Genomic DNA, 26,204 nt, shown 5'->3' on the forward strand with positions numbered 1-26,204 from the left:
AAAGAGAAGCCGGGAAGAATGAGGTCAGCGGCGGTAACGGCGGCAGCGAGAAAACGCTTTGAGGCGAAGAGAAGCGTCTTTTTTATGGTCTTCTCGACGTGTCGTATATTCTAAAGACCTCTACGTAATCGTAATAACTCCCGAGCCATTGATTTTCAGGTGGCCAAGTACCCTTAAATGGCTCTCGTCACTATCACCGGCTTCCCATGCTCTGGCAAGTCCACCCGCGCTCAGCAACTCAAGCAATATTTTGAAAAACGTCTGAAAGAGCCGGAATATGACGGTCCAGCTCTAGAAGTAGTGGTCGTAGACGACGAGTCATCTCATGTACCCCGCTCCACCTATGATTGTATGTATTCATTACTGCTGGTGGATATCTAGGCTCATAAGCACTCAGCCAGCGCTCAGGAAAAACCAGGCCGTGCAAGCTTGTTCTCCAATGTCAACCGTTCGTTGGGGACAGACACCATCACCATTGTGGACTCTGCCAACTATATAAAAGGCTTCCGCTACCAGATGTACTGTGCTGCTCGAGAGGCACATACACGAGTCGCTACTGTAAGCTTGTCATTGTGTTTGTGGTTATCATAGTTGACAATGCTGTCAAGATTCATGTTGTTGCTCCACCTGATATGTGTCGAAAATGGCATGAAAAACGAGGAGAATGCTCTTACAAGCAAGCTACGTACGTGATGGCTCTTTGAGTTCTCAGAGCAATTGCTAAATTAGAAAGCAGGTTCGACAATCTTATCATGCGATACGAAGAACCGTCGTCCATGGTGCGATGGGATAGCCCACTGTTTACAGTACCATGGGATGAGGATCCACCATTCGAAGACATATGGAATGCCATTATAAAAGGTGACAAGAAACCTCCTACTTCTGCTGTTCTTCAGGTGGGTATTGCTTTCCTCTAATATTGGCACTATCTTGACTTATGAGCTCAGAGGAGTAAACCACCCCCTAATACTCTTCAAACTTTGACGGCAACCACATCTCTCATAAATTCTTCCCTCCTCTCTCACCTCACTTCTCTGCCAAATTCCACCACCTTCCCCATACCTTCTCCTCCAGCTCCATCGTCTTCATCCTTGGTTCTCCATCTACCAGCGAAGAAAATAACACTCAGTGAGATGTCTAGACTCAAAAGGCAGTACGAGACGGTGCAGGTTAAGGCACAGGCTAGCGGAGGTTTAGCAGCGGCAGGAAATTGGACAGAAGGGGATGTCGCAACGGGATACGTGAGATTTTTAGAACAGACTTGGGAGACTGGGTGATGAGATATTTGTGCTAATATAATGATACATATTCAAGAATGCTACAATGGTATTCCTAATGCTGGTTATATGTGATATATGTTTCTAATCTAATCTAAAGATGGACAGTTTTCTGGCTTCAGCTGATAGTTTCGCCTTTGCTCATCTGTTATACGTCAAATCAACAGGGCAACTCTCGACACAACTCGTTTATAGGGGAGTAACGTACAAGTTTCCACTTGCTCGTACGCTCGATTCAACCTCACTTGATCCTCTTCTGCCCCTCCGATGTCCGAGTGTTTGATTTTGCACAAAGTATAATACTTCTCTTTCAAGATGGAATTGACCTCTTTCTCTTTGGATTTATCAAGGAGTTCGACTGCGAGGTTTTCCACTCCCAGCTCTGCGTAGTATCCATTGCGGTCGTGAAGCTTTCTCAAAGCATATTGCTCAGATGGACCATAGATGGAACTGCCAATCTTTTCCGCCTTGGCTCTCGCAAACTTCTCGTAGACAGCTTGTCGTTTGCTGCTGTGGGATCCAGAGGAAGTCCAAGCTGAAGAGTTAATCGAAGATGGCCCGAATAATCTAGAAGATAGAGAAGATGCGGGAGAAACGTTAGAAGCAGCGGAACGCTTAGTTCGAATGGTAGGATCAACTTTGGAGAAAAGGGAAGAAGATGAAGTTGTCGTCGCCTTTTTTTCGATTGGGAATGATGGCTCAGAGAAAGCTTGTCCTTGACCACATAACACTTTTCCTGTATATTCCCTGCGCAACAACTGGATAAATTTGACACCTGTTGCGATGATAAAATAAACTCACATCAGGGACTGTAGATGAGGGACAGTTGCGGAACCTATCAGAGGGATGATTTTATCGTCCTCCCAAGTCTCTTTTCTGATGGGCCCCCCGCGGCGCATAGCATTGAACAAGGTTGAAACAACGCTGGAGGATCCTTGATCCCCCATCAAACAATATCCTATGCCTCTCTCGGGGTGATCAAGCCATGTTCGACTGAAGATAAGCCCATTGTTCTAATAGTTTGAGATTAGTACTGTCCTTATATGTCCTATAGACATACGTGTTTAACATGATTAGATGACTGTGCTTTCCCTTTCGGCCAATCAACCACTAAATTGTGGCCATTATCGTTCAGTTCGCCATCGGTAACAGCTATTTCTCCGGAAGGTAGATACACTTTGTAAAGCAGACCTAATTGTCATTTATAAGTATTGTTGAATGCATTTTCGTATTTTGAGCTTACGATATGTTGGGATGGCAAACAATTTCTGGGCATGTCAGCTCAAGTCACTTCACCATATTGTCTTGAACATACTGTATCTCTCACTCGAACATGGATATCCTCCCACTCGCCGAACGTAGCATCGTGGGCTGAAATTATATTCTCCATATCTGATCGCTCAAGTTTGGGTGGGCCCCATGCAAATTTAGGACTTGTCACAGGATCAAATTGATTATTGTCATGAAGAGGAGCAGGAGCACCGACGTTCTTGAAATCCCTGACGTACGGTGCTGGAGTTGGGGAGGGTAGAAAATCTGATAAACTTATCATAGAGCCGTTAAGTAACTTTTCTATTGATCCTTGCCTCATTCGAAGTACTTCTCGGAAATAGAGTCCACTAGCTGGCGCTTTAGCTTACATCAGACACAAAATACGACACCAACTGAACTTACCTGCACCAATGACTGTCTGGAACAGCTGCAATATTCAGACCTATTTCGGTGCAGAAGCGTTGAGCCACATTCGCGTAATCTTGCCCTCCTGTATGGCGATGTATGGCTTCTGAGCGCAAATCTGAGAGAATACAAAGAGTCCAAAAAGGGATGATATGCGTTTCGTGATAACGGTAATTGCGCTGAGAAGGAGGAAACAGAATGAGTTCATAAACAATTTGCCTCGATAGTCTTCAAGGCAGTTAACCAGTCACACGCACCCATATAGAATTCAGATGAGCTGCTCGGGCCGACTCTGTGTTAAACATCATCAAGGAAAGAGGTCTTATGAACCATATTCGCTGATAGGGATCCTGTTCCACTAAAGTCTCTACGAGCGATGAGCCGCCTACAGGAACTTGTTTGTTTGCTGTCCGAGCTGCGTATGTGCGGCTGTTTGATATTTTTGCCGTTCGACTGACATGCTGAGCGCAAGAGAAGGTGCAAGATGTCGGCCGGGGTATCAGGCGGCCGAGGGGCATTGGATCAAAGCGTATGTCACACTCCTGAATTTGTCGGAATTTCGGAAGTGAATTAGTGCAAAAGTATGTTCGTATGAGGTTTTGTTGTAAAGAGCGTTGCAGCCAACCTGCAAGATCAACAATAACGAAGAATAAGCTCGACGAGCGAGGGGTTGTCAAAGAAAATAGAGCAAGCGTGCCTGGCCCAAATAATAATGCGCTGGTGGGCGGCGGTCGCCCCTCTTTACTCGGCCACCAGTTTCTTGACCTCGCGCAAAGAAGATGAAGGACAAGAGACAACGGTCTGTAGAAGTGATTTGTGCAACTACTATCAACTTGGGGCTCAATGCAGCGGAACGGACTGCTGATAAACATGTACGACAGTGATCTCATATGTATGTCTCGCAGATTGCCTGCATCGAGTTACGTCTGTAGTCTCATTTATTTCAATGTAACTCCATACTTCGACCTTACAGAACACCCGCTTCCTTCATCTTGGCGACAAGCTCCTGGACAGTCTCAACCTACAAGATATAAGCAAAAGTATCAGTGCGATGTAAAGCGGACTAACCTTGCTACCGCCTTTTCGTTTAGGAGGTTCAGAAACGGAAACAGTCTCAAGTCGGGGAGTCTGAAAAAGAGTCAGCAAAGAGCGTCTGAGATACACGGGACATACAAAGTCAAGACCGAGGTCCTCAGGCTTGAGAGTTTCAATCTTCTTCTTCTTAGCCTTCATGATGTTAGGCAAGGAGGCATACCGAGGCTCTTCAGAAACGTTAGGTGCTACTGGTCTTCAAGTAAACATCTGATACAAACGTACCGTTCAATCGGAGGTCAGTAGTGACGACCATAGGAATCTTGCTCTCGACAACTTCCAAACCACCATCAATTTCCCTTGTGACCTCTATCCTGCCGCCTTTTTCGATCACAACCTTGCTAGCGAAAGATGCTTGTCCCCATCCAAGCAGACCAGCAAGCATACCTCCGGTGGCACCGCTGTCATCGTCGATTGCCTGCTTACCCATAAAGACGAGGTCAAATTTCTTTCCAGCTTTTTCTGAGCGTTCGATAATGGCCTTGATAGCATGAGCAACGGAGAGAGGCTCGACAATAGTGTTTTCGGGGGTGGTGATGTGAATACCAGTGTCAGCACCCATGGCGAGGGCGGTACGGATGGTGTCGGCAGCCTTAGGAGGGCCAATGGAAAGGGCAGTGATAGATTCGACCTTCTCGCCAGACTTGTCTCGCTGACGAATAGCCTCCTCCACGGCTGAACTAGGTCAGCACTTTTCCAACCAAACTTCGAGTCATGGAGCTTACCGATTTCGTCAAAGGGGTTCTGTAATTGGAAGTCAGTAAATTATACAGATGACGCAGAAGTAGACTTGCCATAGAGTGCTTGACATTGGTGTCCACTCCCTTGCCGTCAGAAGCCACTCGGATTTTGCTGTAGACATAAGATGAGCTCGGCCGAACACGTCCACGTCTACGGTCAAAAGGCGATCACTCACACAGCATAGTCGATGGACCTCTTGACGGGGACAAGAATGTTGATAAGAGATGGGAGAGTGGGACGCATTGTGGATGATATGATCTCCTGGAAGAGTGTGCGAAGGTAAGGTATTATTAGAGATGGAGGAGATGTAGAAGACGGCTGCCCGGGTCGTTCTTCATCGGCTCTTTCCCTGCCGTTTTCCGATGGCAGCTGGCTTAACCGGAGACCAATTCTGTTACGTAACAATTTTCTCTCAACGTCATCATATTTGGTTGATTGCAACAACAGGCAACGAAGAGGAGCAATACATGGGCGGCTGGCGGTGGGACCAATATTCTTTCGATCAATCCTCAGGTAAACATCGTAAGCTACAGGACATGACCAGGACAGCGCATCACCCTCATCCAACTCCTTCCTTCCCAGTGTATTGCCTTGACTGGGCTGACGACGCTAATCTGGTACTTGGAGGTGGTGGCGGAGCAACCCGAAGCGGCATTCAAAACAAGCTGGTAGGTCTGTTCTACCGTTCATCCAATCTCAAGGATGTGCTCACGAGACATATAGAAACTGTGCAAAGTCTCAAAGGATGGAAAATACTTGAGTTATTTGGCGGAACTCCCCCTCAGTAATGATGAAGATGCGCCCATGACTATGGCCATCGACAAAGAGGTATGTGAAAATCATGCAATCTACAGATGGTGAATCTAATGCGAAGGCCATTGGTAGACCAAGCGCATAGTCACGGGCATCAATGGTTCTTCGTCGGCCGTTCAGGCTGGAAATAATGACCATTGCAGAGTTTATTCATTCAGTGATAATCGGTAGGTTTCGGTTCCATGGCATGGTCCCACGCTGACCGCTTCTTTAGAATTGAGCTCGTCGGAGGGCAGAAAACCATAGAGGCTGATTGGTCCGACGATTATCCGTACCAAGTGGGTCCATCTTACTTGCTTCTGTCAAACATACCGATTGAAAATTACAGAAATTCACTGTCCTTTCATCCTCGTCTAAGCTACTCGCGGTTGGAAGCACCGATAATAGGGTGTCAATCCTGCATTTCCCTTCACTTGAACCTGCAGCCCCCGCATTTTCCACGGATTCTGAACTCGTGGATCTTGACTGGGGAGGCCCCGAGGGTGAATGGGTAGGTTTGACTTGCGACTGAGCATTGTAGACTGTGGTTTTGATATCATTTTAGTTGTGTGTGGCCACGACGAATGCGCTCTTAATTTACCTGCGTCCCTCTGCCGGAACGGCCATGACATTGAAGCAAACGATCTACCCTCCAAGCTTCGACATCGTCCCAGCCATATTCCGTTCGGCCCGTTTTTCCCGTAACCCTTCAACGCCTTTGAACATTCACGCTGTCCTGAACTCTACCAAACCCGCAAAGCGAGGTGCGGCGAGAAAGGCGTGGGTATGCACATTTGGAGTTGTTGCAGGACCGAGTCAGGCGAAATTGACCGAGGAGGAGAAGGCTACAGCGAAGATCGAAGAGGAGAAAGGAAAGGAGAAGGAGACAGCGAGCGATCCTCAGGAGGACGTGGGGAAGTGGGATGTATTGATCAAGAGGGAAGTTGCTGGAAAGCCTGTAACAGTATTCGATGTCAGGTATGTCCTCTATCAATTATCCGTACTAGTTTTGCTGATGAAGTTTAAAGTTCTGATGGGAGACTTATCTCATATGGATGCTCTGATCTCTCGATCGGGATTCTCGATTCCAAAACGTTGGCGGTGAGTGTTTCTCGATTGCTGAAATCGACAATTAACTCAATTACCTTGGTAGCCCCTTCTCAAGATCCTTCACGCCCACTCATTTCCTCCAACTGCCCTCAAGTTTAATCCTTCGGCTTCCCTTCTTGTGTCTGCGAGTGCCGACAATACTGTTCGCGCCATCGTTGTACCTGCTAAATTTGGTGGACGTAAGTAATCATCTCCGATGAATTATGAACCACTAAACTGATCAGTCACAGTATCAACACCTATGGTCATATTGTTGTTGGCGCTTTTGGCGTTGATTTTGGCCCTTGCACTCAAACGGTGACCATGTTAGGTAATTTGAGGTTTATTTACTTTTCAGGTCAGAGCGACGTTGTATTTTAGTGATAGAGAGGCTGCATGCAAGTAGTGTTAGATTAGAGTTGAATATGCTACTTTTGACTTTATTATCTTTGCTGTGGATGTCTTTCGATCGCATCTCTCTCTGGAACTGCTCCTTCTCATGGCTCGTGGCGGTGAATATGCCTCGTATGTATCGTGCGTCTTTATTTCTCATTCAAGCTTAGTCGGCGAAGTCCGCTATCCGAATAGATGTCGCCGTTGTTGTTGTTTAAGTGGCTTGCGTGACTGAACTGTGGAAGCCGCACCGCCGAACTAGAATAACCGGAGCCCGCAGTGCAGTGTGCCTTTTGTATATCTTCTATGTATACCGTATCTACACGAAAGGCAACACATTATATTTGAACAAAGACCCCTTATTCCCCGGTCATATCTACCCTTACAACAACATGGACCACGGTGACCACTCGAAACACACTATGCCTGACATGGACATGCCCGCTTGTTCGGTAGGTTGTCTTTGTCTCTACTCGCAGAGTACGCCGTGTCAGGCTAAATCAGCATGACGTTAGATGAACATGCTGTGGAATAACCAAGTAGCAGACACATGCGTTGTCTTCCGCTCATGGCATATCTCGGGTACTTGGACCATGATTCTTTCTTGGTGAGTCAAAGCAGCAACAGCGGGAGAGAATGTGCTTACGGTACAGAACTATCGTAGCTTTGTCATCATTGGCATCTCCGTTTTCTATTCTTATCTTCTTCACTACATCAAAGACTACGATCGTCATATCGCTGCGGCTATCTATTCCTCTACGCAGCCAGGTCGAAGGGACAGAGACGGCAGCCCTGCTGAAACCGGTCTCATACCACCTATTCCGACTGCGTACGGCGGGATTGAAGTAGGCGCTTTGAACAAAATTGGAGTGTAAGCGTTCGCTCTTGTGTGACTTCATCAGAAAGGAGCTCATTATCGTTCGGCTTGGCAGTACCAGATTGCCCCTCAGATTGAGACTGATGAGGGCTGGACTCTATGCCATTTCCGTAGCCATTTCCTTCTGGGTAAGTGTCACTACCAAGATGGGCATTGCTGTTCTAAGAAATGGATGAAACTGATATTTTTCCTTTATGCTCAGCTCATGCTCGTCGCCATGACTTACAACACGTATCTCTTCAGCTCCATCGTCGTTGGTGCTTTCTTTGGTCATGTGATGTATGAAGGTGAGATGGATATCGGGTAAGCATTCATCTATGCAAAAGTAGCGAATAAGGTGTGCCAACAGCTGATAATCGTTCACAGGGCCGTGCTGTCTGGTACGAGTGGGAAAGGGTTGGCTTGTCACTAAGCGGTTACTAAAGGGTTGGCTTGTCGCTAAGTGGTTATTGGTGTAGAACACAATGTACATTTTATCTGGCATTCAGAATCGATCAAACGGCTATGTTTTCGAGCATCTACATGTTAAATCGTAATAGGGAAGGTCCTACGGCAAATTCCAAGATGTAGTGGATGACCGAGCTCTCTTCAAGTACCATCCTTTCAAGTTCTCAAACCAAAAGGATATCCTCAAGCCTTAAAGCAAGGTCAATTATGCACGTCGCACTTTATAAGGGGAAACTAGATAATTCATCTAACCAAATCGTATCATTCATCAACATCAGCTTGTAAAACCTCTCTTGGTTCTGTAACCCTCCTCTCTTTTCCCTTACTAAATAAACCACACAACGCCGCTACAAAGTCCCATCTCACGACCCATACTCGTTACTTGGTATCATCTAACGTCGGATCACTGGAGAAGGACTGATCTGAGCTTCTTTTTATCATCGTCATGACCGACAAGAAACCATGGCTTGGCCCTGAAACCTTCCCAACCATCTGGATTTGGATCTGCTTGGCATCCAATCTGACAGGTATTGCTGCCCTAATCACGCTGATTATTGCAGAATTTGTGGTCTTGGTCAACGATTATTCCAACTACCATGCTCAGTATGGTTACAACTATCGTGAGTTTTCACCTTGTATGATAAATCTGGAGATGAAGGGTTGAAGTGGTGTGAATAGAGGCCAGGGGCTACCAAGGTAGCACCGGATGCGGGCAAGTAGAGTATACCAACGCTCCCAAACATCTCGGTTCTGCAATCTGGATGCTGTTTTACCAGTTATCCATCATCGTTTTAGCTACACTGGTCATCGCCTCTGATTTGGCCTGGCGAGCAAGTAGCTACAACGCCTGGGGCGGACGATGGATTTCCACCTTTTATGCTACTGGTATCACGGAGGGTAGTATGCACCCTGGACTGTACTACTATGTAGCAGCGAATGCTTTCTTGAAGCTGTTTTTGGTGGTGCTGTATATGAACCAATCATTTTACGGTATGAGGGGTCATTCTTCGCATGCGTAAGTGTCAGATTTATAGGAACTGAATGTGTCGAGGAAATTTTATAACTCTATGGTTTAGCTCGCCTTATAGCAATGATGGGGATAACAGCCACTATTATACAGGAACTTCTTCATCCAGCGCATCATCGTCGTCGTCCTCAAGTTCGTCCTCAAGTATCTCACAGTATTCCTGGAAACGAGGAAACGGTAGCTCAGTTAAAATTTACGGTGTTGAGGCCTGGGTGTACTTTGCGGGGTGGATAGCTCTTTGCTCCATCATCCCCAGCATGGTCGCGTTCCTATATTTGGCAGCTTGGGGAAAAAAGAAGGTTGAAGAGGGCGAAGGCGGAGAAGGCGGGGCTGAGGTGGGCGGCGGTAAGGGATGAATGTCGTAGATTAGGTTGAGGTGCAGCTCAGTATGTCCGACGTACTTCGAAATCTTCCCCCACTTTCTCGCATGAAACAATTGTACATATATTATTCCGATCAGAAAGACCAATATCCATATGATTAGAAGAGGACCGAGCAGCTCTTTTGAACTGCAACACCAAGAGTTCCGAAGGCAAGGGCTAGTGGAAAGGTGAGTTAAATGTCCACCACAACAGTGAATGGACCTACTGAAAAACCCAAGATACGAGATCCTGTAGATATTGCCGATCTATAAAAGATGTACATATTAGCCTGGCGGGAATGCCAATGTCATTGTTACTGTCTAGACTCACACGCTTTGCGGGGTCACCAGAAGCGTAGCCTGCCTGTAGGTACGAGTCAGCATAGATAGTGCGATAACTGTCATAACTGCACGTACAGTGTATTGGACGCGGCCAATAACCCACATGAGCATGGCAGCGGAGGCGATCTTGGGGTGGAAAACGCCTGTTTGAATGTGTAAGACGCCTTCAACCAATATTAAGGTAAACTAAAAGGCGTACTGAGGAAACCAAAGAAAGCGAGGACGTAGGGAATATTCTCGAGAGTGTTGGCGTGAGCACGCTGGCAGCAGTTGAATTTCTGTCACACGTTAATACTCAGTTCGTGGATGATATAAGCATCAAGCTGACCATCTTTTTAGCATCGGCAGCAGCCTCGGCCTCGGGGACATATAATGTAGGGTACTTGACGCCAGACTCCTTACGCGCTTTCATGACAAGAATTTGCTGCCACGTCTGTAATCTCAGAGTTAGTTGTTTGCGAACCTTGTGAAAACAGTAGAGAATGACTTGCGTTGAGGAGAAAGGTAGCGAAGATAGGAATACCGACGACGGGGAAAGCGGCAGGAAGGGTGATGGCAGACATTCTGGGATAGTGTTATGGAATGCTGGGTGGAAGCGTTTGAAAGAAGAGGTGGCTTCCCTTTATAGTGATAAGGCGGCAGTGGCTGGCAGGCTATCCAACTCCGTCGGAAACTCTGTGCTTGATAATAATAATAGATGGAACAGATGGATGAATTCCAGATACTCGCCTGACATCTCCAATCAGGCAGCGGCCACCAATCCCTGCCCGTCGGCTGCCTCCGGCCAATGCCCGCAGTTGACGGCCATGTCCGCCTCACGTTGTTGGCCGACGTGGGGGACTTCCATCAGGCTCGGACGCGAATAAAGAAGCCGGTGGCCTCGGAGTGACGTTGATACTAATACACTGCAACCACCGCATAGCGCTCGCGAAATCAAATAGCAACGCCCCTTGACAGAAGAGGGAAAATGGCTCTCCGCCTAAGACAGGCCATCCCAGGCCAACCTTCCCACTATTCCACACAAAACACCGCAGGAATAGTCGTCAATGACGCAGCATACATCGTGCGTCACTTCTTTTCAAAGGCCTCTTAGCGAGGCTCACGGACAGTCGCAGGTGTATCCCTCAGCATCAAACGTGGTGCTCCTTACTCCCCAACAGAAACTTGTAGAGACTCTTCAATTTTGGCTTGCGTTACCCCACCGAGCTTCTTCGTCTTTAACAGGCACAGTCCAGGGTGTTCTTGGTAGCTCTGATGATGGATATGTGAGTAGACATCCCATCGATGTTGCCGCAATTTTCTAACAGTCCAAGCAGATACTAGCATGGAGCAGCGTCTATATTGTACTTTGGAAGCACCAGCCTCGGAAAGCAAAGGCCCATACTGATTGGACAGTCCATTCGACCGTCGTCGCTTCTTCCCCCGTGTCATGTATGGATTTCCGCGATGGTAAGGTGCCATTTTGCTTGATGAGCACCATCTGACCATTCGATCAGGGACCCTTGCGCTCGGAACAAAGAAAGGTATAGAATACTGGCGCATGAACCCTACATCCGAAGTTGTAGTTTGGGACCGACTTTGGGAGCAATCCTTGCCTGCGCCTGCGAGCGTCCGGATTTCTCCTGCTTCAGGGCACCTTGCATGGTTCAGCCAGGTGCGTTGCAAGGTTAATTGGGCGTATGTAGGAAATGCTAACCACTATCCACAGAACCAAAGGTCAGGGTATATTCTCACTATCGATGGAAAAGGACAACCAGTGGGCGCCGCGCAGGAAATACGACATCCCAGAGAGATGCAGTGGATCGGATGGCGTAATTCCGCTCCAGGAAATGATCCATTCCTTTACACGATTACAAGTAACTCGGTGCTCCGAATCTACTCTCCCGTCCTTGACGATCCTGTATGGTTTCAATTACTCTATTCTCTCGACCACAGATCTTTCAATCGAGATGCTCACGAAACGCCACCCAAAACAAAAGGGAAAGAGCCCCAGTCGAACCCTTACGGCGTCATGTGGGTTTGGGATGCGAAAGTCCTCAAAATAGTCGCAAGAAAGGAACTGGAGAAGGTCAAGGACGGTGGAGAGATACAAAAAGTGAAAGATGGAGCAAAGATACTGGAGTCCATGGAGACGGAAGAAAGCGATATTATTGCCTGGATTGGTCCTGATGGCAGCATTACATTACGGTCTATTATTGTAAGTCTGTCAATATCAGTTTCCTATACGAGCTTACTGACTGATGGATGGAAAGAACATGGACAGAAAACCCCCGACCCTGCTCAAATCTTTGCCTCTGGCAAAATCTATCCTTCCATCCGTTTCAAACCCATCCCATTGGTCACCACAAGCTCAACTGCTCTACATACCCTCCACCTCGCCATCTTTTACTATTATACTCCCTCCAACCCATGCTCATAACCGCATATCATCTCTCCATGTGTCCTTGGCAGAGTTGCTTTCCTCCAAATCTCAAAGTATTTCCTCGACATCCTCTTCCTCTCTTGGCGAGGTATCGCATATTCAGCTCGAGAATAACATCTCTAGCTTTGTCCGTACCCCGAACGGTCGAGGCCTTTTGGCAATGGCAGATAACGGAGAGATTGCGACCTGGTATAAGCAGCAACTCAACGTTCGGCCCCGACAATGGCATATCGCTCCTAAATCTCTTCTTGGTAAAGGGCATTGGCATAGTACAACCCCACCTAGTCAAGCTGCAATGTTTTCAAAGGGACGAGGGATTGTTTTCTACACCAACCCGCCCGATGCCCCTCCGACCATCACTCTCCAGCATCTCGATCCGGGCTCCAGTGCACCTTGCGAGTCTGTCATTTTGCCTCATTTTTCTCCCCAAGATAATGACGAGATTGAAATGCTCTTGGCTGTTTCTGATATTGATGACGGTTTTGATCACCGAGGTCGTCGCACTCAGCGAGCCATTATCATGGCTGCAACAAGGTCGGGTGAAGCTTGGGTATGGCGAGTCATATCGAGGATGTCGACTTCCGAAATGCAAGCAGAACAGAGCGATGAACCCGACGAGAAACCAGCCATCCTACTTGTCTCGCATTACCGTTTGCCGGTGAAGTCTGTACCCAGAATGATTATCCCTGTCGACCCCATGGGCTGGCATCAAAACGTAATCGATTGGGAAACCGATACGCCTCTGCAAGACATGATCCTTACAGTCTCTGAAGATGGTGATCTCGAATTTTGGACTCCAAAATTGGGGCAGCATCTCATCGGTAAAGATATAGAGAAAGGATTCAATGGCGACGCGGTGCCACATCCTGATAGGGCTTGTGAGATGAAGGGAGATGGCCACACGCATGAGAAGCAAGGAGGTGGGGAAGATGAACCGTGGGTAAGGACGGGCGTAGTTAGGACAGGGAGGAAGAATGCAATCATGGCTAGATGTAGCTCGAGGAAGAAGACAGTTCTGAGTAAGTGGATGAGATGGAGGATCAAAGTATTCGATCTCACCTTGATATAGTTTGCGAGTTGGAAGATGGGAGGAATGAGATGACTATTTGGGACTCAAAAGTTAGCGAGTTTTCGACAGGCCTGGAACTAACCAAGATCTACGAGTGCGTTACAGTATCTTAAGCAGTGACCCATGGTTGCTAATAGAATCACAGTCTCGGCGAGAAGGTTCAGGACCTTGACTGGACTACGACATCCGATCTCCAATCTGTCCTTGCTGTCGGCTTCCCCCATCGAATCCTTCTCATCTGCGAGCAGCGCATGTCCTATGTCGAGCGAACTCCCGGATGGGCACCATTCCTCACTATTGACATGTTTTCATACACGTCAATTCCTATCAACGATTCGATCTGGCTTGCAGGGGGGAGTTTGGCTGTTGGGACAGGTAATCAAATATATCTGTTTAGTCGTTTCCTTGACAGAGAAGATAAAGAAGAAGATGGAGAGGCGGAAGATATATTCCAGCTTATTGCCCAAGAGAATGGGCCCTTGTGGGATTATCACCCTATCCTACTAGGACAATGTCTTCTCTGGGGTGAGTATCCTAGTTTACGCTCAAGAGTACCCAACTGATGTTACATACAGACAAAGCGAATGTTGTCAAAAGCATTCTGTTGCGATTAGTGGAGGCATTGAAGCAGTGCGAAGAGGAAGGGAAGAAGAGGCTAACGTTTGAACGATTGGATCCTACAGAGTTCTACACCACTAAGGCTGTGGCAAGGCGCGCAAAAACGGTGAATTCCCGTCTAGATTTCGGAATGGTGAGATTACGGCTAAGCTTGTTCAGGGTGCGAGAAAGTATGATGGTTTATTTGCCTCGACACCGACTGTGGAGGAGTAAGTCACACTTGAATACGTTGATCATTATACTTCTGACGCAGCTGTTGTCAGGGACACACAGGATGACTTTACAGAGAAGGTCGTTATAGCATTGGAAGAAAGGTTATGCGGCCAGGTTCATATCCCCATTGCTGCGGCTGATAAGTCATTTTTGGCTACTGTTGCTCGAGTCACCCTTGAGGTCAGTTTGGAAATCTGCGAAGTGAACGAGAAAACTTATTCGCCCTCTTTCAAATAGGTCGACCGGCAACGAAGATCCCTTGACATATCTGGTATGCGCTACCTCATTTCTATTCGGATGTATGTCAACTGGGATCGCTTGAACAATACATCTGGCACTGTTACTCCCTCCAGCGATACTGAATTGCGACAGATGCCAAAGCCAAAAGGAGCGAGCCACTTCTCTTTCAGAAACATTGTGTGGGCTATGCACAGTGATAGCCAGGAATTGCTACTTGAGGCTGCAACTCAGTGCTGTAAGAATGGCAAGATGCTATGGGAAGATGCGAAAAAACTAGGAGTGTTTTTATGGCTCAAATCAGCGGAGACTACGGTAAGCTATAACTGCTTGCTTGCTTTTAAACTTGGCTTACAAAAGGTACTTTAGAGATCGCAACTCGAGGTTGTTGCGAGGAATCGATTTATGGCCGACGACAATCGAGACCCCACATCTTGTTCTTTAATTTTCTTTGCTCTGGGCAAAACGAAAGTTGTCCATGGTCTCTGGCGTCAAGCACCTGGCCATAAGGAGCAGAACCTTATGTTAAAGTTCTTGGCAAACGACTTTACTCTCGACCGATGGAAGACCGCTGCCATGAAGAACGCCTATGCGTTGTTAAGTAAACAACGCTACGAGTATGCGGCTGCATTTTTCATGCTGGCTGGACAACCTCAAGATGGAATCAACGTTTGCTTAAGGCAGCTTAACGACTGGCAACTGGGCTTGGCCCTTGCTAGGGTAGTGGAAGGGAGTACAGATGGGCCGATCTATAGACGAATCGTAAGCGAGACTGTTCTACCGTTGGCATTTAAAGGCGGCCATAGATGGTTAGGAACGTGGGCTTTCTGGATGTTGGGTAGGAGGGATCTGGCTGTGAGGGTGCTCATAGTAAGTATTAGTTATCCCTCAGATTGTCTAATCGTTAACGACTTGCAGTCCCCGATGGTCGACGTCGCAAATGACTACTCTCCAGAGAAACCTATGCGAGTCGGCAATCCGGAAAATGATGACCCCAGCTTGCTCCTGATGTTCCAGCACCTCAAATCCAAATCCCTCCAGACGGCGAAAGGGATTAGCGAGGTTTCCACTAAGTTGGAATTCGACTTTGTTCTGCATAATGCCAGAGTCTTCTTTCGCATGGGTACGTATCAGCTGTCTAGTTTGAATAGAAAGAACCATCATTGATTAGTTACTGGCAGGTTGCCACGACCTCGCTCTCGATCTTCTACGTTCATGGTCCTTCGAGCGTCCCTTCTTCCCCGTGCGTTTTCGCCGCATCTCAAGCATCCCTCCTACGCCGGCTACAGTTACCAGCATGGCATCTGTCGCCCCGGACCTCAAAAAAGAACCATTTATCACTCCATCGCACCGTCGTCGCCCCTCGTTCCTTCTTTCTAGCGCCAGTGGACGACCTCATGGCTCTCTATTCATGGATATGGATGTACTAGCAGAGAGTGGGGGAAGCTCAAGGGTTTCATCGCCTCCCGTTAATGACGGTGGCAAAGTCACTACTCCTCCTAAGATACTGAACGGAGACATCAAGATGGAAGAACCGACGACAATTGTAGAAGAGAAGAAGGAGCCAAGCTTGTCACCGAAGGCAGAGCGAAAGATTGGAAACTTGATGAAGGACCTGAAGCAGGACGTGCAGCAGGGGGGGATGGACTTTAACATGGATGACTTCTTTTGAAAAGGTCGTATGAAGGGATATGTCATAATCTTCTTATACTATAATGCATATTACTTTTGAGCCACGAAAAGTTACACCGTTCTTACATACCGATTACAAAGGCAGGCAAACGATACATCACGATAGATACAAAATGCTCATCTTCATCGGACTTCCTCTATCCTGCTGGGTCACTGGATATCCATCCCCAACAACGGATCTACGCCAGCTCCTGCCTGTCTCCGACTATTCCTCACCTTTGTGCCCAGACCAGCGAGCGGATCAACGTTGGCGGGTAACTGATCTTTTGAATGCTCTTCCTCGTCGACAGAGATGATACCTAAGCCAGCTGATGCAGGCCTCCCTGCCTCTTCCGGTCGATACTTGGTGGATTCCGAGTTGATAGGAGCTGTGTGAGGTACCCTTGGTAAACCCGAAATAGGTCCGTCCCCTCGTACCGTTTGAGTTAATGATCGCTTTTCTCCTCCGGACGTTGCTGAAGAATTATCTTGGCTTGCGGGTGATACGCTGTGCCGAGAGGCAGAGAGAAACCGCGGAGTTGTGGGCATGACTGCAACACTGAGTGGAGTGGGTGTGGCTTCTTCGAATTCTATGTTTGATGGTCCAGAAGCAGCGACTACTGTCGCAGGACTAGGCTCTGGCTCGGTGACTGGAGCTTCAAGAGGCGGGACCATGATTGACGGGGCTGGAGTAGATGATCGGCTACTCGAAGCTTCCAACCCTTCATGCCATCCCCACTCCTTGACAATCTCATCCACTTCTTTCCCTGCCGCATCAATCAACGTCTCCTTGACTCTTTCCAGACCCTTCCATGCGTTTTCCCTTTCACTTTTTTCCAGGTGTTGTTCTGGGTTATTCAACACGTCCAACCACTCACTCATTGCTTTGCCCATACCCAGCATGGCCAATCGCAGCTCTGCCATCTCTCGCTCTGCGTCCTTGATCGTTTTCACAGATATTTGAGATGCGTGGCTATCAGTGGATGAGCGAGACTGAAGAGCTGGGCGGGAAGGAGGAATGCTATTGGTCGTGGAGGGTGAATGAGACAAGAAAGACCGAGAGGGAAGAGCTGAGGCAGAGTTAGGAATGGCTGAAAAGGGACTTGATGTACGTGGTCCAGGGGAGTGAGATGGGGAGAATGGAAGGTTGGGAAGGTATGAGTATGCAGTTGTGGAGTCTGGCAAATTTTTCTAAAGTTGAGTCAGTGCCAGCCACCTTATCTATAACTGTTAAAAAGGGATTTACCCTAAAGTCATTGACAGTAGATATAAACGCCTTGTCCAGCCCTGCTGCCTGTGCTCTTTCAAATAGCCCCTGGGCCAAACCTCCCATTCCACCTTTCTGTAACCTCTCTTTCACCGTTCCTGACATTGTGCGCCCATTACCCCTCCCATCGGCAAACCTGGAGTTGTGACTTCTTGGGCCGTTTACGTCCATTTCTTGATTTTTCGGGGCAGCTTTGACGTCTAAAAGGTCTTGATTCTGGATGACTATCTCTACCCCCGCAGCTGGCGATGTGTCACTTCGCAAGAATAGAGCTTGGGCAAGTATCAAAAAAGGCTCAAAAGGATATGCGGATGATGGGGCCGGGTAATGAAGCAAGTTGGTGAGCAAAGAGGGATAGTCGGCGTCGATCACTAAATTAAAAATCAGCTTTATTAGATGATCGAGGCCTGTCCTGGCTTGAAGCCCAACTCACACTCATTTCGCACGAGCAGGAGCATTGCAATACAGATATGGTCAAGTAATTGCAGCCCGGGATCTTCAGCAAAGATTCCATCCCATAATCTCATCGCGACATTGAAGGGTAATTCACGGGTGAAGATGAGTCGGATCCATCGACTGTTGAGGGTAAATATGTTAGCCACTCGTTTCGATACAGTACAGATAAAGACCTACATGGCCCATATTTGCGCCTCTACCCCTTCGGTCTCTAAACGTTCGTAAAGCTGGGGATCTATTCGCCTCAAGAGAGACGTATGCAAATTATTACATCTTACGATGATAGGCGCTTGGGGTGCAGTAGCCGTTCTAGATCTCTGACAATCGAAAGTGTCAATAGGGTTGATAGGTTGTAGCGGGATACTTACAATCGGTCCTTCCTCTGCTCTCCACTCGTAAAACGCCTTAGCGTTCTTCATGATCGCCAAAAACAGCTCAAACGCATCGTGCTCCACATATCTTCTATCTAGAGTCTTGATCATAGCCTCTTTCTGCTGTCCGTCGGCTTTGTTTACCACCTTCAGAGAATCTCTATCCACCGCCATAAAACAACAAGCAAAGAGCTCGTGCATACCTTGTCTGTACCCCACATCCGGATTGAGCACAGCAAAGATAAATAATGCCGTTGTCATGCACCTCTGTACCCTCTCGAGCTGGAAATACGGCATGTCAGGGAATGTACGCTCGACATCTTGCCTGATCGTCGCTCGAAGTTCGGTATGGGCGAACCAAGTTTTCCAAGGTGAGGATGTTGATAACGATAACGGGTCCCAGCCGTCACTGGGTTGTAAAGGAGAGTCATGGACCGGAGAGGCTATCCTAGGGGAAGTACGATGGGTTGGGGAGGTAGGGGAGAGCGATTCATCGAACCCGGAACAGTCTGAAGCCCATCGGCCATCAGGCGCGATAAGGTATCGTCGTCTGAGAGCATTGTAAGACTCGCGTGAAGCTTCAAGGGCTTGCGGGAAGAGGTCTAAGGATGTAGGAGGTGGTAGGAGACTGTGATAGAACTAGATATGCGGTGTGATCAGCCACAAGTCCATGATCAGGCGACATTGGCGCGGGACCCACCCTCCAATAAACAGATCGCAGGATAACACCTCCATCAGGCCCAGCTGGCCCTAAACCAGCTTTATCTAGCGACCTAGACTTAAGTCTGGTGAGTGATATGAGTGGGTCAGAAAAGAGTTTCTCCCATGTGGACCTAAGGCGACGTCAGTACTCAAGGAGTGATATATATGATATGAAAGGAATCTGACTGACTGGATGTCGTGATGAGACGGACGTGGGAATACGTCCCGTTCGTGAAGTTGATCAGTGGTCATGCCTTGAGCATCTGTTGGTTTGCCGTTTGGGGTGGGTATATGACCGTAAGTGAATGGAATTGTTTACGAAGAGATGTGAGAGGATAACATAGCTTTAAACGAGACATCCACGACAACAATCCCTGAAATTGAATACCCCTCCTTGCATGACGCGTAAAGACAAAATCAAACCCAATCACATTGATTATTATCATCTGCATCAAGAAAAAAAATGCATGGCAACAACAAGACATGATGGATACCGGTATACAATACCGTCAAGTATCAAATCGTGCTCTCTTCCGCCTTCGTTCCTCCTCTTTCTGCTCCTTTTCCTCTTCTTCCTCTTCCTCTTCGTCATCGTCATGACCATCGCTGACGTTGATCACAAGGCCCCTTGTTCGACGAAGGCCCGGCTCGCCTACTTCCCTGTTCATCCTCACAATGGAATTTTTCCTAAGCTTGTAATCTTTCAATAGACGTCCATCATTCAACAGATTTCGCCCATAACACAGCTGCAAACCTTCCAAAGGCACGCCCTCTTTCCATGTAATCTTTGCCCTCAAATGCTCAACCGGATCGTCTGCCATCACATCGTAATAGCTGGTTTGATGTTGCAGGCTAAAGGGAAAACAAGGGGGGATAAGATAAGAACAGGTCTAGCAATTGGTTATTTAGCTACGACTCACTTCTGCACACGCAAGGTGATGGTCGTGGATTTTGCGACTACTAGGGCCGACTTTTCTTTATCGGTAGGCTGTTTTCGATTGCTTTGACGAGGCCGTGAAGCTGTAGCCACAGCATGGACTGAGCGGGAAGGTGCTATCGGTTTATTTCGACTAACTCTTGGTGCGAGAATATCAGGAGGGGATGGAGCTCGAGGGAGACGGGCAGCGGCCGACGACTGACTAGAACTAGCTGAGGCTGGGACCGGTACAATAAGTCGGGATGGAATTGTTGTTGGTTGGCTACAGCAAAATGAGATTGGATAAAATCACTTGCGTTTAACCGGAAACACCTACTGGCCGAACTCTTGTTCCCAGGGCATGTCGATTCCTTTCCGTTTGACAATGTTGGTAAAAGAACATGATTTGTTAGGGTCGGTTTCTCTGTTCATTCGAGGTCGTACAGCCTTAAACTATTATAACATGAGTATGCAAAAGCTATAATGCCTCGAATTTGCTTACAGTCCTTTCATCAAAGCAGGCAATCACGTTGACAGTACTATCCGCTAGCTTTTCTCCCAACCTGCTACAAGAAGTGAGCTTGTCAGTTTTGACAACTATTATGGCGCAACAATTGTCGGTATCTAATCACGTACAGTTCAACTTTGAAATGCAACTCTCGATGTAATTCTGGACAAACATGCAATGTACTGCCGTGTTGGATATTACATTCCGAAAGCAGCCAAGGATCTTCAAGTTGCCTGCCTTGATAGAACATCCGTTGGAAGTCCGGTTGTAGCGAGTGCTTGCCCTGGATTTCTGCCTGGAGCTCATATTTGGCCTTGACATCCCTGACAGAGTTCCAGGGGTGCACACTGAGTTCTGTCTGGCTACCTCCTAATAGTACGATGGATATACGCATTGTGCCTATTGTAGTGCACGCATATAATGGCATTCTGGGGTCATTACTGATGATAAACAAGAAATGCAGTGCCAGAAACGTTACGAGTACTCTCGAGCCTGACTCCGGGACCAAAAGGAATCTATAATTTTCCTTTTTTTTTCAGGCGCTGCCGATTATTTTTTTGTCAAGCAACAATTATATCCTCTTTCCACAATCTACAACATTCACAACCACGTATAAAATGGCAACAGAGGAGATCCATAGCTTGTACGACACCATTCTCATCTTGGATTTTGGATCCCAGGTTCGTACACAAAACTTGAACCACTTTCTTACAGCTGACAATGCCTCAGTACTCCCACTTGATCACTCGACGATGCCGAGAGCTCAATGTGAGTATCGCTATGTCTGAAATTCAGCGATAAGCTCAAATAGATCAATATAGGTGTACTGTGAAATGTTGCCTTGCACGCAAAAGATCTCCGACTTGTCCTGGAAGCCCAAGGGTGAATTTAACACCACGCATTCATTGATCTATCATTGACCATATGTATCAGGTGTCATCCTTTCCGGCTCCCCTTACTCTGTTTACGCCCCGGACGCTCCCCACGTCGACCCTGAAGTCTTCACTCTCGGTGTCCCCATCCTCGGTATCTGCTATGGTCTCCAGGAGATTGCCCGTGTTCACGGAGGCACCGTCGATGCTCACACCCACAGGGAGTACGGTTACGCCAAGATCGAGGTCGTCAAGACTGGCAAGAAGGAACAGGATGCATTGTTCGAGGGTATTGAGATGGAAGCAGACGGTGGCTTGCAAGTGAGTTTTGGCCTGTAGGTCCGCCAAACCACAGTGTGTTGACGATAAACGGTCAGGTCTGGATGTCTCACGGTGACCAACTTACCTCCCTCCCCCCCAACTTTGTCACCATCGCTTCCACCCCTACTTCCCCTTACACTGCCGTCGCCCACGAATCCAAGCCTATTTACGGTGTCCAATTCCACCCCGAGGTCTCTCACTCCCCCAAGGGTAAGGAGGTCATTGCTGCATTTGTGAAGAACGTCTGTAGTGTCAGGGACGGCTGGAGCATGGAGAGCTTTATCCCCAAGGAGATTGCTAGGATTAGGCAAATCTGTGGTGAGAAGGGTCAGGTTATCGGTGCCGTCAGCGGTGGTGTCGATTCTACTGTCGCCGCCAAGTTGATGCACGAGGCCATCGGTGACCGGTGAGTCCCTTTACCCATATCAGTCATATCTGACTCGTGAATTAGTTTCCACGCTATCATGGTCGACAATGGTGTCCTCCGAAAGGATGAGGCCAAGAAAGTCCACAAGATGCTTACCGTTGACCTCGGCGTCAATCTCACCGTTGTTGACGCTTCCGAACTCTTCCTTGCTCGTCTTAAGGGTGTCGAGGACCCCGAGCGTAAGCGAAAGATCATCGGTAACACCTTTATTGAGGTCTTTGAGGCCGAGGCTGCCAAGCTTGAGGCTGCCGCTGAGAAAGAGCTTGCCGAGAAGGGCGGTGAGGCCAAAGGCAAAATCGAGTGGTTGCTCCAAGGTACCTTGTACCCCGACGTTATCGAAAGTATCTCTTTCAAGGGCCCCAGTGCTACCATCAAGACTCACCACAACGTCGGTGGATTGCTGGAGGACATGAAGTTGAAGTTGATCGAGCCTCTTCGAGAGCTCTTTAAGGACGAAGTCCGTGCCCTTGGTCGTCTCCTAAACATCCCCGAGCATCTTGTCGGCCGACACCCTTTCCCCGGTCCTGGTCTCGCTATTCGAATTCTCGGTGAAGTCACCCGCGAGCAAATCGCCATCCTCCAGCACGCCGACGACATTTACATTGAGGAAGTTCGTGCTGCTGGTTTGTACGACCAAATCTCTCAGGCCTTTGTTGCCCTCTTGCCTGTCAAGGCTGTTGGTGTTGCTGGTGATGCGAGAACATATGACCAGGTTGTTGCTGTCAGGGCCGTCTCTACAGAAGACTTTATGACTGCCGACTGGTTTGTGTTCCCCCCGCAAGTCTTGAAGAGGATCTCCTCTAGAATTACCAACGAGGTGAGTTGGACCTGCTTGGATGTTGTCGTGGAGCACAGAGCTGACATATCGTACAGGTCAAGGGTGTTAACAGGGTCGTCTACGACATTACTTCCAAGCCTCCTGGAACGTGAGTGCATTTCTATATATTTGTCGAAGAATCCCAAGCTAATAGACAATATAGTGTTGAATGGCTCTAAGTTGTTAGAATATATTTCTCTTTTTAGGTTTTTGGATGCATAGATACAGACTCGGCTTTTTGGCTTTGCTAATTCACAATAACCCTCCATCATTCCATCATCAGTCCACCAAAGCTTCCATGATCATCTTGGCCAAGATTGTATCATTCTTCGCATCCAATGGCGTCGTCTTGTACTCCTTCCCGTTTGCCACAGCATCATAAATCAAATCAAGCTCAAGGGTGTAAGGATCAACATATGTTGGTCGAATCACTTGTTCCGAAAAGTCGCCGTTGGGCAGTTGGCGCTGGATAATGAGTTTGATAGGAAGTCCTTTGACGTATGGTCTGGAAACAAAGTCAGTAGAGGGGGGGGTGGGAAATGAAAATGCAAAAAGTCGTGAGGACTAACGTATCGTACTGGATCTTGACACGAGAGTCGTTGGTGTACACTTCAATTTGGGCATCAAAAATTGCGACTTCGTCAATGGCCATCTATCCTTCCTTGTCAGCACACCCTCCTATAGCTGGCCTCAACAATCTCGTGTCGTACTCACCTCGTAGTAAGCCTTGAATCCCTTGTACTGGAACAAAGCAGTCCACCACCAAGAAGAATCCCCATCATCGCTCCTTGTCGCACAGAGACACTTTTCCGGCATACCGATAATATCCCTCATAGCCGACATATCATGGCTGCCCAGACTGTGCAAGAGGGCCCAGGAGTTTGCGTTGCGAGGGTCCAAATCTGCCTTGGCACCCAGGTTCTCTTTGAGGTTGGAAGCACGTCTGGCGACGAGTTCGGATGATGCGGAAGATGGGAAATCCTTGTAATAGTGCTGATGCATACCCGATTGGGAAGTAAAGTAGCTGTTCTGAAAGTTTCCTTTTTTGAGCCACAGTCTGTCACAGGCAAACACAAAGTACCTACATTCCCAATGATATCCCGGACCCTCACATACTTAACCGTCTTCCCCTTGATCTCTTCTTTCAACCTCTCCAATGCCGGAGCATACCTCCTCATGTAACCCACAAATACAACCACCCCGTTCCTCACCCTCGCTTCTTCCACCGCATCGTACTCTGTAAGCGTCTGGGCCATAGGTTTCTCGATCATGACGTGTTTACCGGCATCGGCGCATTCGATAATGTTGTCGGCGTGGAACTGGTCAGCTGTCAAGACAAAGACGAGGTCGATGGGGACGGAAGAAGTGAGCATCTCTGTGCTGTATCGCTATCGTAAGCTAGCTCTAGGTATCATCATAATACGAGGGAGACATACACAGAGGTGAAGAGGTTTCTGACTCCGAAACGAGAACCACACAGCTCAACCGATTTGACAGAGACATCACAAAGAGCAGTGAGCTTGTACTTGTCGGAGGCTAGCACGAGATTGGGAATCTACTTTTAGAAAAAGGGCTTCTATCAATCCGTCGATCGGATTGGCGAATGCTCAAACGGAATGGACTGACGTGTACGATTTGTGCGACTTCACCACAGCCGACAACAGCGACACGGAGTATCTTGTTTTGGGACATGCCGTATATGCAGAAGAGATCTACGTAAGATGTGTTCTGACTTTCCCATTGTCCAACTGTGTGTACTTTGCTCATATTTATACACTTCCCACTTCGGCTTCGGCTTCTTCCGGTCCGGCTAATCACCGAACATCCTCCGAGCATCCTCCGTCGTTCATCGTCGTCAGTCGCGTCTGCCAGTGTCTGTCTCAAATTTAGGGGCGTCGCGCAAACCCATACAAGATCATTCTGTGCATAGAAACGTATCAATTTCTACGCTATGCAAGATGTCTCTTCCTCGTCCCTGATTCCGGCGATTGTCTATGCCTGGAGGCCTCATATCTACTGGTCAAGAGCTGCGGCGTCCAACCAAGAAGTGACCATAGACAACGCCTCCTTGGGCTTATCGTATGGCACCATGTGTCCGGCACCCCTGATCTTGAGCATCTATTTCGTTCATCAATCTCTGCCCATTTGTCAATCAATTCATTAAACTCACGGTCAGGTTGCCGTAGGTCTTGAACTCTCCCGCGCGGTGTCCATCGACGACCCAGTCACTGAACTGGGCGGCGTTGTACCCTTCCTTCCCGGACCACTCAAGTCGCTCCATCCAGAGCTCATTGGCAACATGGTTGCAGATAAAGTCAAGCATACCCACATACTATCTAATTATCAGCTTTATAACAAGGGTCGGTAGCGAAACGAAACGTACGTTCAGGACCCTGACACCTCGCTCGAGAAGACCAGCAACGTACAGCCATGTTTTGCCAGTGTTGTCCAAGCTCTGAGTGAACCTGGTGAACACAGGTCCATCACAGCTTGACCAGTTGCTCCTAAGCTTTTCAACACCGAGAGTATGCCTAACGTCAGGCAAGTCAAGGTACGTGCCAATCTTCTTGGTCACAGGGTAACAGAGGGAGTCAGCTAGCTCTTCGACGGTACAGGGCATGGTCACGTCGTAAGGATTGACGCCCGCGGAGAGGAAAGTTTCGCCAAGGACTTCTTCACAGTAGTTGATGGCCATGGAACAGGTAGTATAGTCGTGAGTTTCGAGGCATCCCTTCTTGGCAAGCTTGTGACACTTGGGAACCTGAGTAGAGCAGTTAGCAGAGTGAACGATCCGGGAGAGTTCGATTTACAGCTTCGGCCATGGCAACGCAGGCTCCAATACTCTGCACAGGTTCAGTGAGATCACCATGGACGGTACATTGCTATAAGATATTAGCTGGGAGCCGGTATTAAGATATGGTTACTGACGAAAGGGAAGTACGATTCGGTTGTGGTGACTATACACAACGAGATCAGCAATTTCCGGCGACTCCAAAATTAGGACTCACAGTAATCGGTGACACCATTTCCAATCATAACACTATTCAAGTTGATAGGAGTCTTGCCGTCCTTGATGAGTTGTTTGTTCCCGTCCACCACAGCACTAGCAAAGACAGGGAGGTATCGACCGCCGTAAGATTCGCCAGCCATATGGAAGGCTCGGCCCTCAAATTCCTTGAAAGTCTCAAAGAACTGTAACCTA

At 48.0% G+C, this 26,204-nt stretch overlaps 13 protein-coding genes across 13 annotated transcripts in view; 6 read left to right on the forward strand and 7 right to left on the reverse strand.

Annotated features, from left to right (window-relative positions):
- Positions 1-100: 100 nt before the first annotated feature.
- On the forward strand, positions 101-1,352 carry CNK02080 (hypothetical protein). The gene is made up of 5 exons (XM_024658068.1): positions 101-349; positions 398-558; positions 609-685; positions 737-896; positions 948-1,352. The coding sequence occupies exons 1-5, from the start codon at positions 178-180 to the stop codon at positions 1,275-1,277; spliced, it is 900 nt and encodes a 299-aa protein (XP_024513725.1). The 5' UTR covers positions 101-177; the 3' UTR covers positions 1,278-1,352.
- CNK02090 (expressed protein) lies at positions 1,289-3,612 on the reverse strand. The gene is made up of 8 exons (XM_567685.2): positions 3,212-3,612; positions 2,952-3,133; positions 2,593-2,896; positions 2,521-2,545; positions 2,338-2,468; positions 2,079-2,290; positions 1,486-2,024; positions 1,289-1,422 (listed from the first exon to the last, which is right to left on the reverse strand). Exons 1-8 carry the CDS (start codon positions 3,470-3,472, stop codon positions 1,367-1,369), a joined length of 1,710 nt encoding a protein of 569 aa, XP_567685.1. The 5' UTR covers positions 3,473-3,612; the 3' UTR covers positions 1,289-1,366.
- A 217-nt stretch (positions 3,613-3,829) lies between these two features.
- On the reverse strand, positions 3,830-5,119 carry CNK02100 (mitochondrion protein, putative). Its single transcript, XM_567686.2, has 7 exons — positions 4,963-5,119; positions 4,841-4,898; positions 4,772-4,790; positions 4,272-4,721; positions 4,128-4,216; positions 4,023-4,082; positions 3,830-3,975 (listed from the first exon to the last, which is right to left on the reverse strand). Exons 1-7 carry the CDS (start codon positions 5,028-5,030, stop codon positions 3,922-3,924), a joined length of 798 nt encoding a protein of 265 aa, XP_567686.1. The 5' UTR covers positions 5,031-5,119; the 3' UTR covers positions 3,830-3,921.
- A 144-nt stretch (positions 5,120-5,263) lies between these two features.
- Positions 5,264-7,112, forward strand: CNK02110 (membrane glycoprotein spo14, putative). The gene is made up of 9 exons (XM_567687.2): positions 5,264-5,455; positions 5,511-5,615; positions 5,673-5,767; positions 5,815-5,878; positions 5,929-6,090; positions 6,145-6,557; positions 6,608-6,680; positions 6,733-6,868; positions 6,920-7,112. The coding sequence occupies exons 1-9, from the start codon at positions 5,324-5,326 to the stop codon at positions 6,988-6,990; spliced, it is 1,251 nt and encodes a 416-aa protein (XP_567687.1). The 5' UTR covers positions 5,264-5,323; the 3' UTR covers positions 6,991-7,112.
- Positions 7,113-7,373: 261 nt separating this feature from the next.
- CNK02120 (copper ion transporter, putative) lies at positions 7,374-8,447 on the forward strand. Its single transcript, XM_024658069.1, has 6 exons — positions 7,374-7,513; positions 7,577-7,668; positions 7,726-7,932; positions 7,994-8,066; positions 8,141-8,241; positions 8,305-8,447. Exons 1-6 carry the CDS (start codon positions 7,454-7,456, stop codon positions 8,348-8,350), a joined length of 579 nt encoding a protein of 192 aa, XP_024513743.1. The 5' UTR covers positions 7,374-7,453; the 3' UTR covers positions 8,351-8,447.
- A 195-nt stretch (positions 8,448-8,642) lies between these two features.
- CNK02130 (hypothetical protein) lies at positions 8,643-9,845 on the forward strand. Its single transcript, XM_024658070.1, has 3 exons — positions 8,643-9,005; positions 9,064-9,400; positions 9,462-9,845. Exons 1-3 carry the CDS (start codon positions 8,831-8,833, stop codon positions 9,766-9,768), a joined length of 819 nt encoding a protein of 272 aa, XP_024513726.1. The 5' UTR covers positions 8,643-8,830; the 3' UTR covers positions 9,769-9,845.
- Positions 9,836-10,801, reverse strand: CNK02140 (conserved hypothetical protein). Its single transcript, XM_567689.2, has 7 exons — positions 10,607-10,801; positions 10,444-10,548; positions 10,315-10,393; positions 10,191-10,258; positions 10,105-10,137; positions 10,001-10,040; positions 9,836-9,951 (listed from the first exon to the last, which is right to left on the reverse strand). The coding sequence occupies exons 1-7, from the start codon at positions 10,676-10,678 to the stop codon at positions 9,893-9,895; spliced, it is 456 nt and encodes a 151-aa protein (XP_567689.1). The 5' UTR covers positions 10,679-10,801; the 3' UTR covers positions 9,836-9,892.
- A 226-nt stretch (positions 10,802-11,027) lies between these two features.
- On the forward strand, positions 11,028-16,410 carry CNK02150 (vacuolar acidification-related protein, putative). Its single transcript, XM_024658071.1, has 15 exons — positions 11,028-11,178; positions 11,231-11,380; positions 11,432-11,564; positions 11,612-11,769; positions 11,824-12,312; positions 12,368-13,556; positions 13,607-13,700; positions 13,752-14,131; positions 14,182-14,330; positions 14,384-14,433; positions 14,488-14,617; positions 14,675-14,989; positions 15,044-15,544; positions 15,593-15,797; positions 15,856-16,410. Exons 1-15 carry the CDS (start codon positions 11,083-11,085, stop codon positions 16,344-16,346), a joined length of 4,530 nt encoding a protein of 1,509 aa, XP_024513727.1. The 5' UTR covers positions 11,028-11,082; the 3' UTR covers positions 16,347-16,410.
- On the reverse strand, positions 15,785-19,455 carry CNK02160 (conserved hypothetical protein). The gene is made up of 7 exons (XM_024658072.1): positions 19,332-19,455; positions 19,140-19,272; positions 18,437-19,078; positions 18,246-18,385; positions 18,046-18,188; positions 17,592-17,983; positions 15,785-17,536 (listed from the first exon to the last, which is right to left on the reverse strand). Exons 1-7 carry the CDS (start codon positions 19,391-19,393, stop codon positions 16,517-16,519), a joined length of 2,532 nt encoding a protein of 843 aa, XP_024513728.1. The 5' UTR covers positions 19,394-19,455; the 3' UTR covers positions 15,785-16,516.
- A 136-nt stretch (positions 19,456-19,591) lies between these two features.
- On the reverse strand, positions 19,592-20,997 carry CNK02170 (conserved hypothetical protein). Its single transcript, XM_024658073.1, has 5 exons — positions 20,694-20,997; positions 20,560-20,623; positions 20,395-20,510; positions 20,062-20,340; positions 19,592-19,993 (listed from the first exon to the last, which is right to left on the reverse strand). The coding sequence occupies exons 1-5, from the start codon at positions 20,990-20,992 to the stop codon at positions 19,651-19,653; spliced, it is 1,101 nt and encodes a 366-aa protein (XP_024513753.1). The 5' UTR covers positions 20,993-20,997; the 3' UTR covers positions 19,592-19,650.
- Positions 20,998-21,119: 122 nt separating this feature from the next.
- Positions 21,120-23,260, forward strand: CNK02180 (GMP synthase (glutamine-hydrolyzing), putative). The gene is made up of 8 exons (XM_567692.2): positions 21,120-21,245; positions 21,295-21,333; positions 21,387-21,447; positions 21,499-21,758; positions 21,815-22,164; positions 22,210-23,002; positions 23,059-23,111; positions 23,166-23,260. Exons 1-8 carry the CDS (start codon positions 21,183-21,185, stop codon positions 23,179-23,181), a joined length of 1,635 nt encoding a protein of 544 aa, XP_567692.1. The 5' UTR covers positions 21,120-21,182; the 3' UTR covers positions 23,182-23,260.
- On the reverse strand, positions 23,152-24,793 carry CNK02190 (conserved hypothetical protein). The gene is made up of 6 exons (XM_567693.2): positions 24,629-24,793; positions 24,439-24,557; positions 24,088-24,382; positions 23,717-24,031; positions 23,572-23,654; positions 23,152-23,507 (listed from the first exon to the last, which is right to left on the reverse strand). Exons 1-6 carry the CDS (start codon positions 24,767-24,769, stop codon positions 23,282-23,284), a joined length of 1,179 nt encoding a protein of 392 aa, XP_567693.2. The 5' UTR covers positions 24,770-24,793; the 3' UTR covers positions 23,152-23,281.
- A 119-nt stretch (positions 24,794-24,912) lies between these two features.
- CNK02200 (hypothetical protein) overlaps positions 24,913-26,204 on the reverse strand; it is a 2,295-nt gene continuing 1,003 nt past the window's right edge. Inside the window, exons 7-12 of the mRNA XM_567694.2 lie at positions 26,011-26,194; positions 25,931-25,959; positions 25,813-25,884; positions 25,386-25,763; positions 25,173-25,334; positions 24,913-25,120 (exon numbers count right to left, since the gene is read on the reverse strand). Of these exons, the coding sequence (XP_567694.1) occupies positions 25,016-25,120; positions 25,173-25,334; positions 25,386-25,763; positions 25,813-25,884; positions 25,931-25,959; positions 26,011-26,194 (930 nt within the window). The 3' untranslated portion in view covers positions 24,913-25,015. The remainder of the gene's footprint in view (positions 25,121-25,172; positions 25,335-25,385; positions 25,764-25,812; positions 25,885-25,930; positions 25,960-26,010; positions 26,195-26,204) is intronic.

The sequence above is a fragment of the Cryptococcus neoformans genome (assembly GCF_000091045.1).
Source record: "Cryptococcus neoformans var. neoformans JEC21 chromosome 11 sequence".
NCBI classification, from domain to species: Eukaryota; Fungi; Basidiomycota; class Tremellomycetes; order Tremellales; family Cryptococcaceae; genus Cryptococcus; species Cryptococcus deneoformans.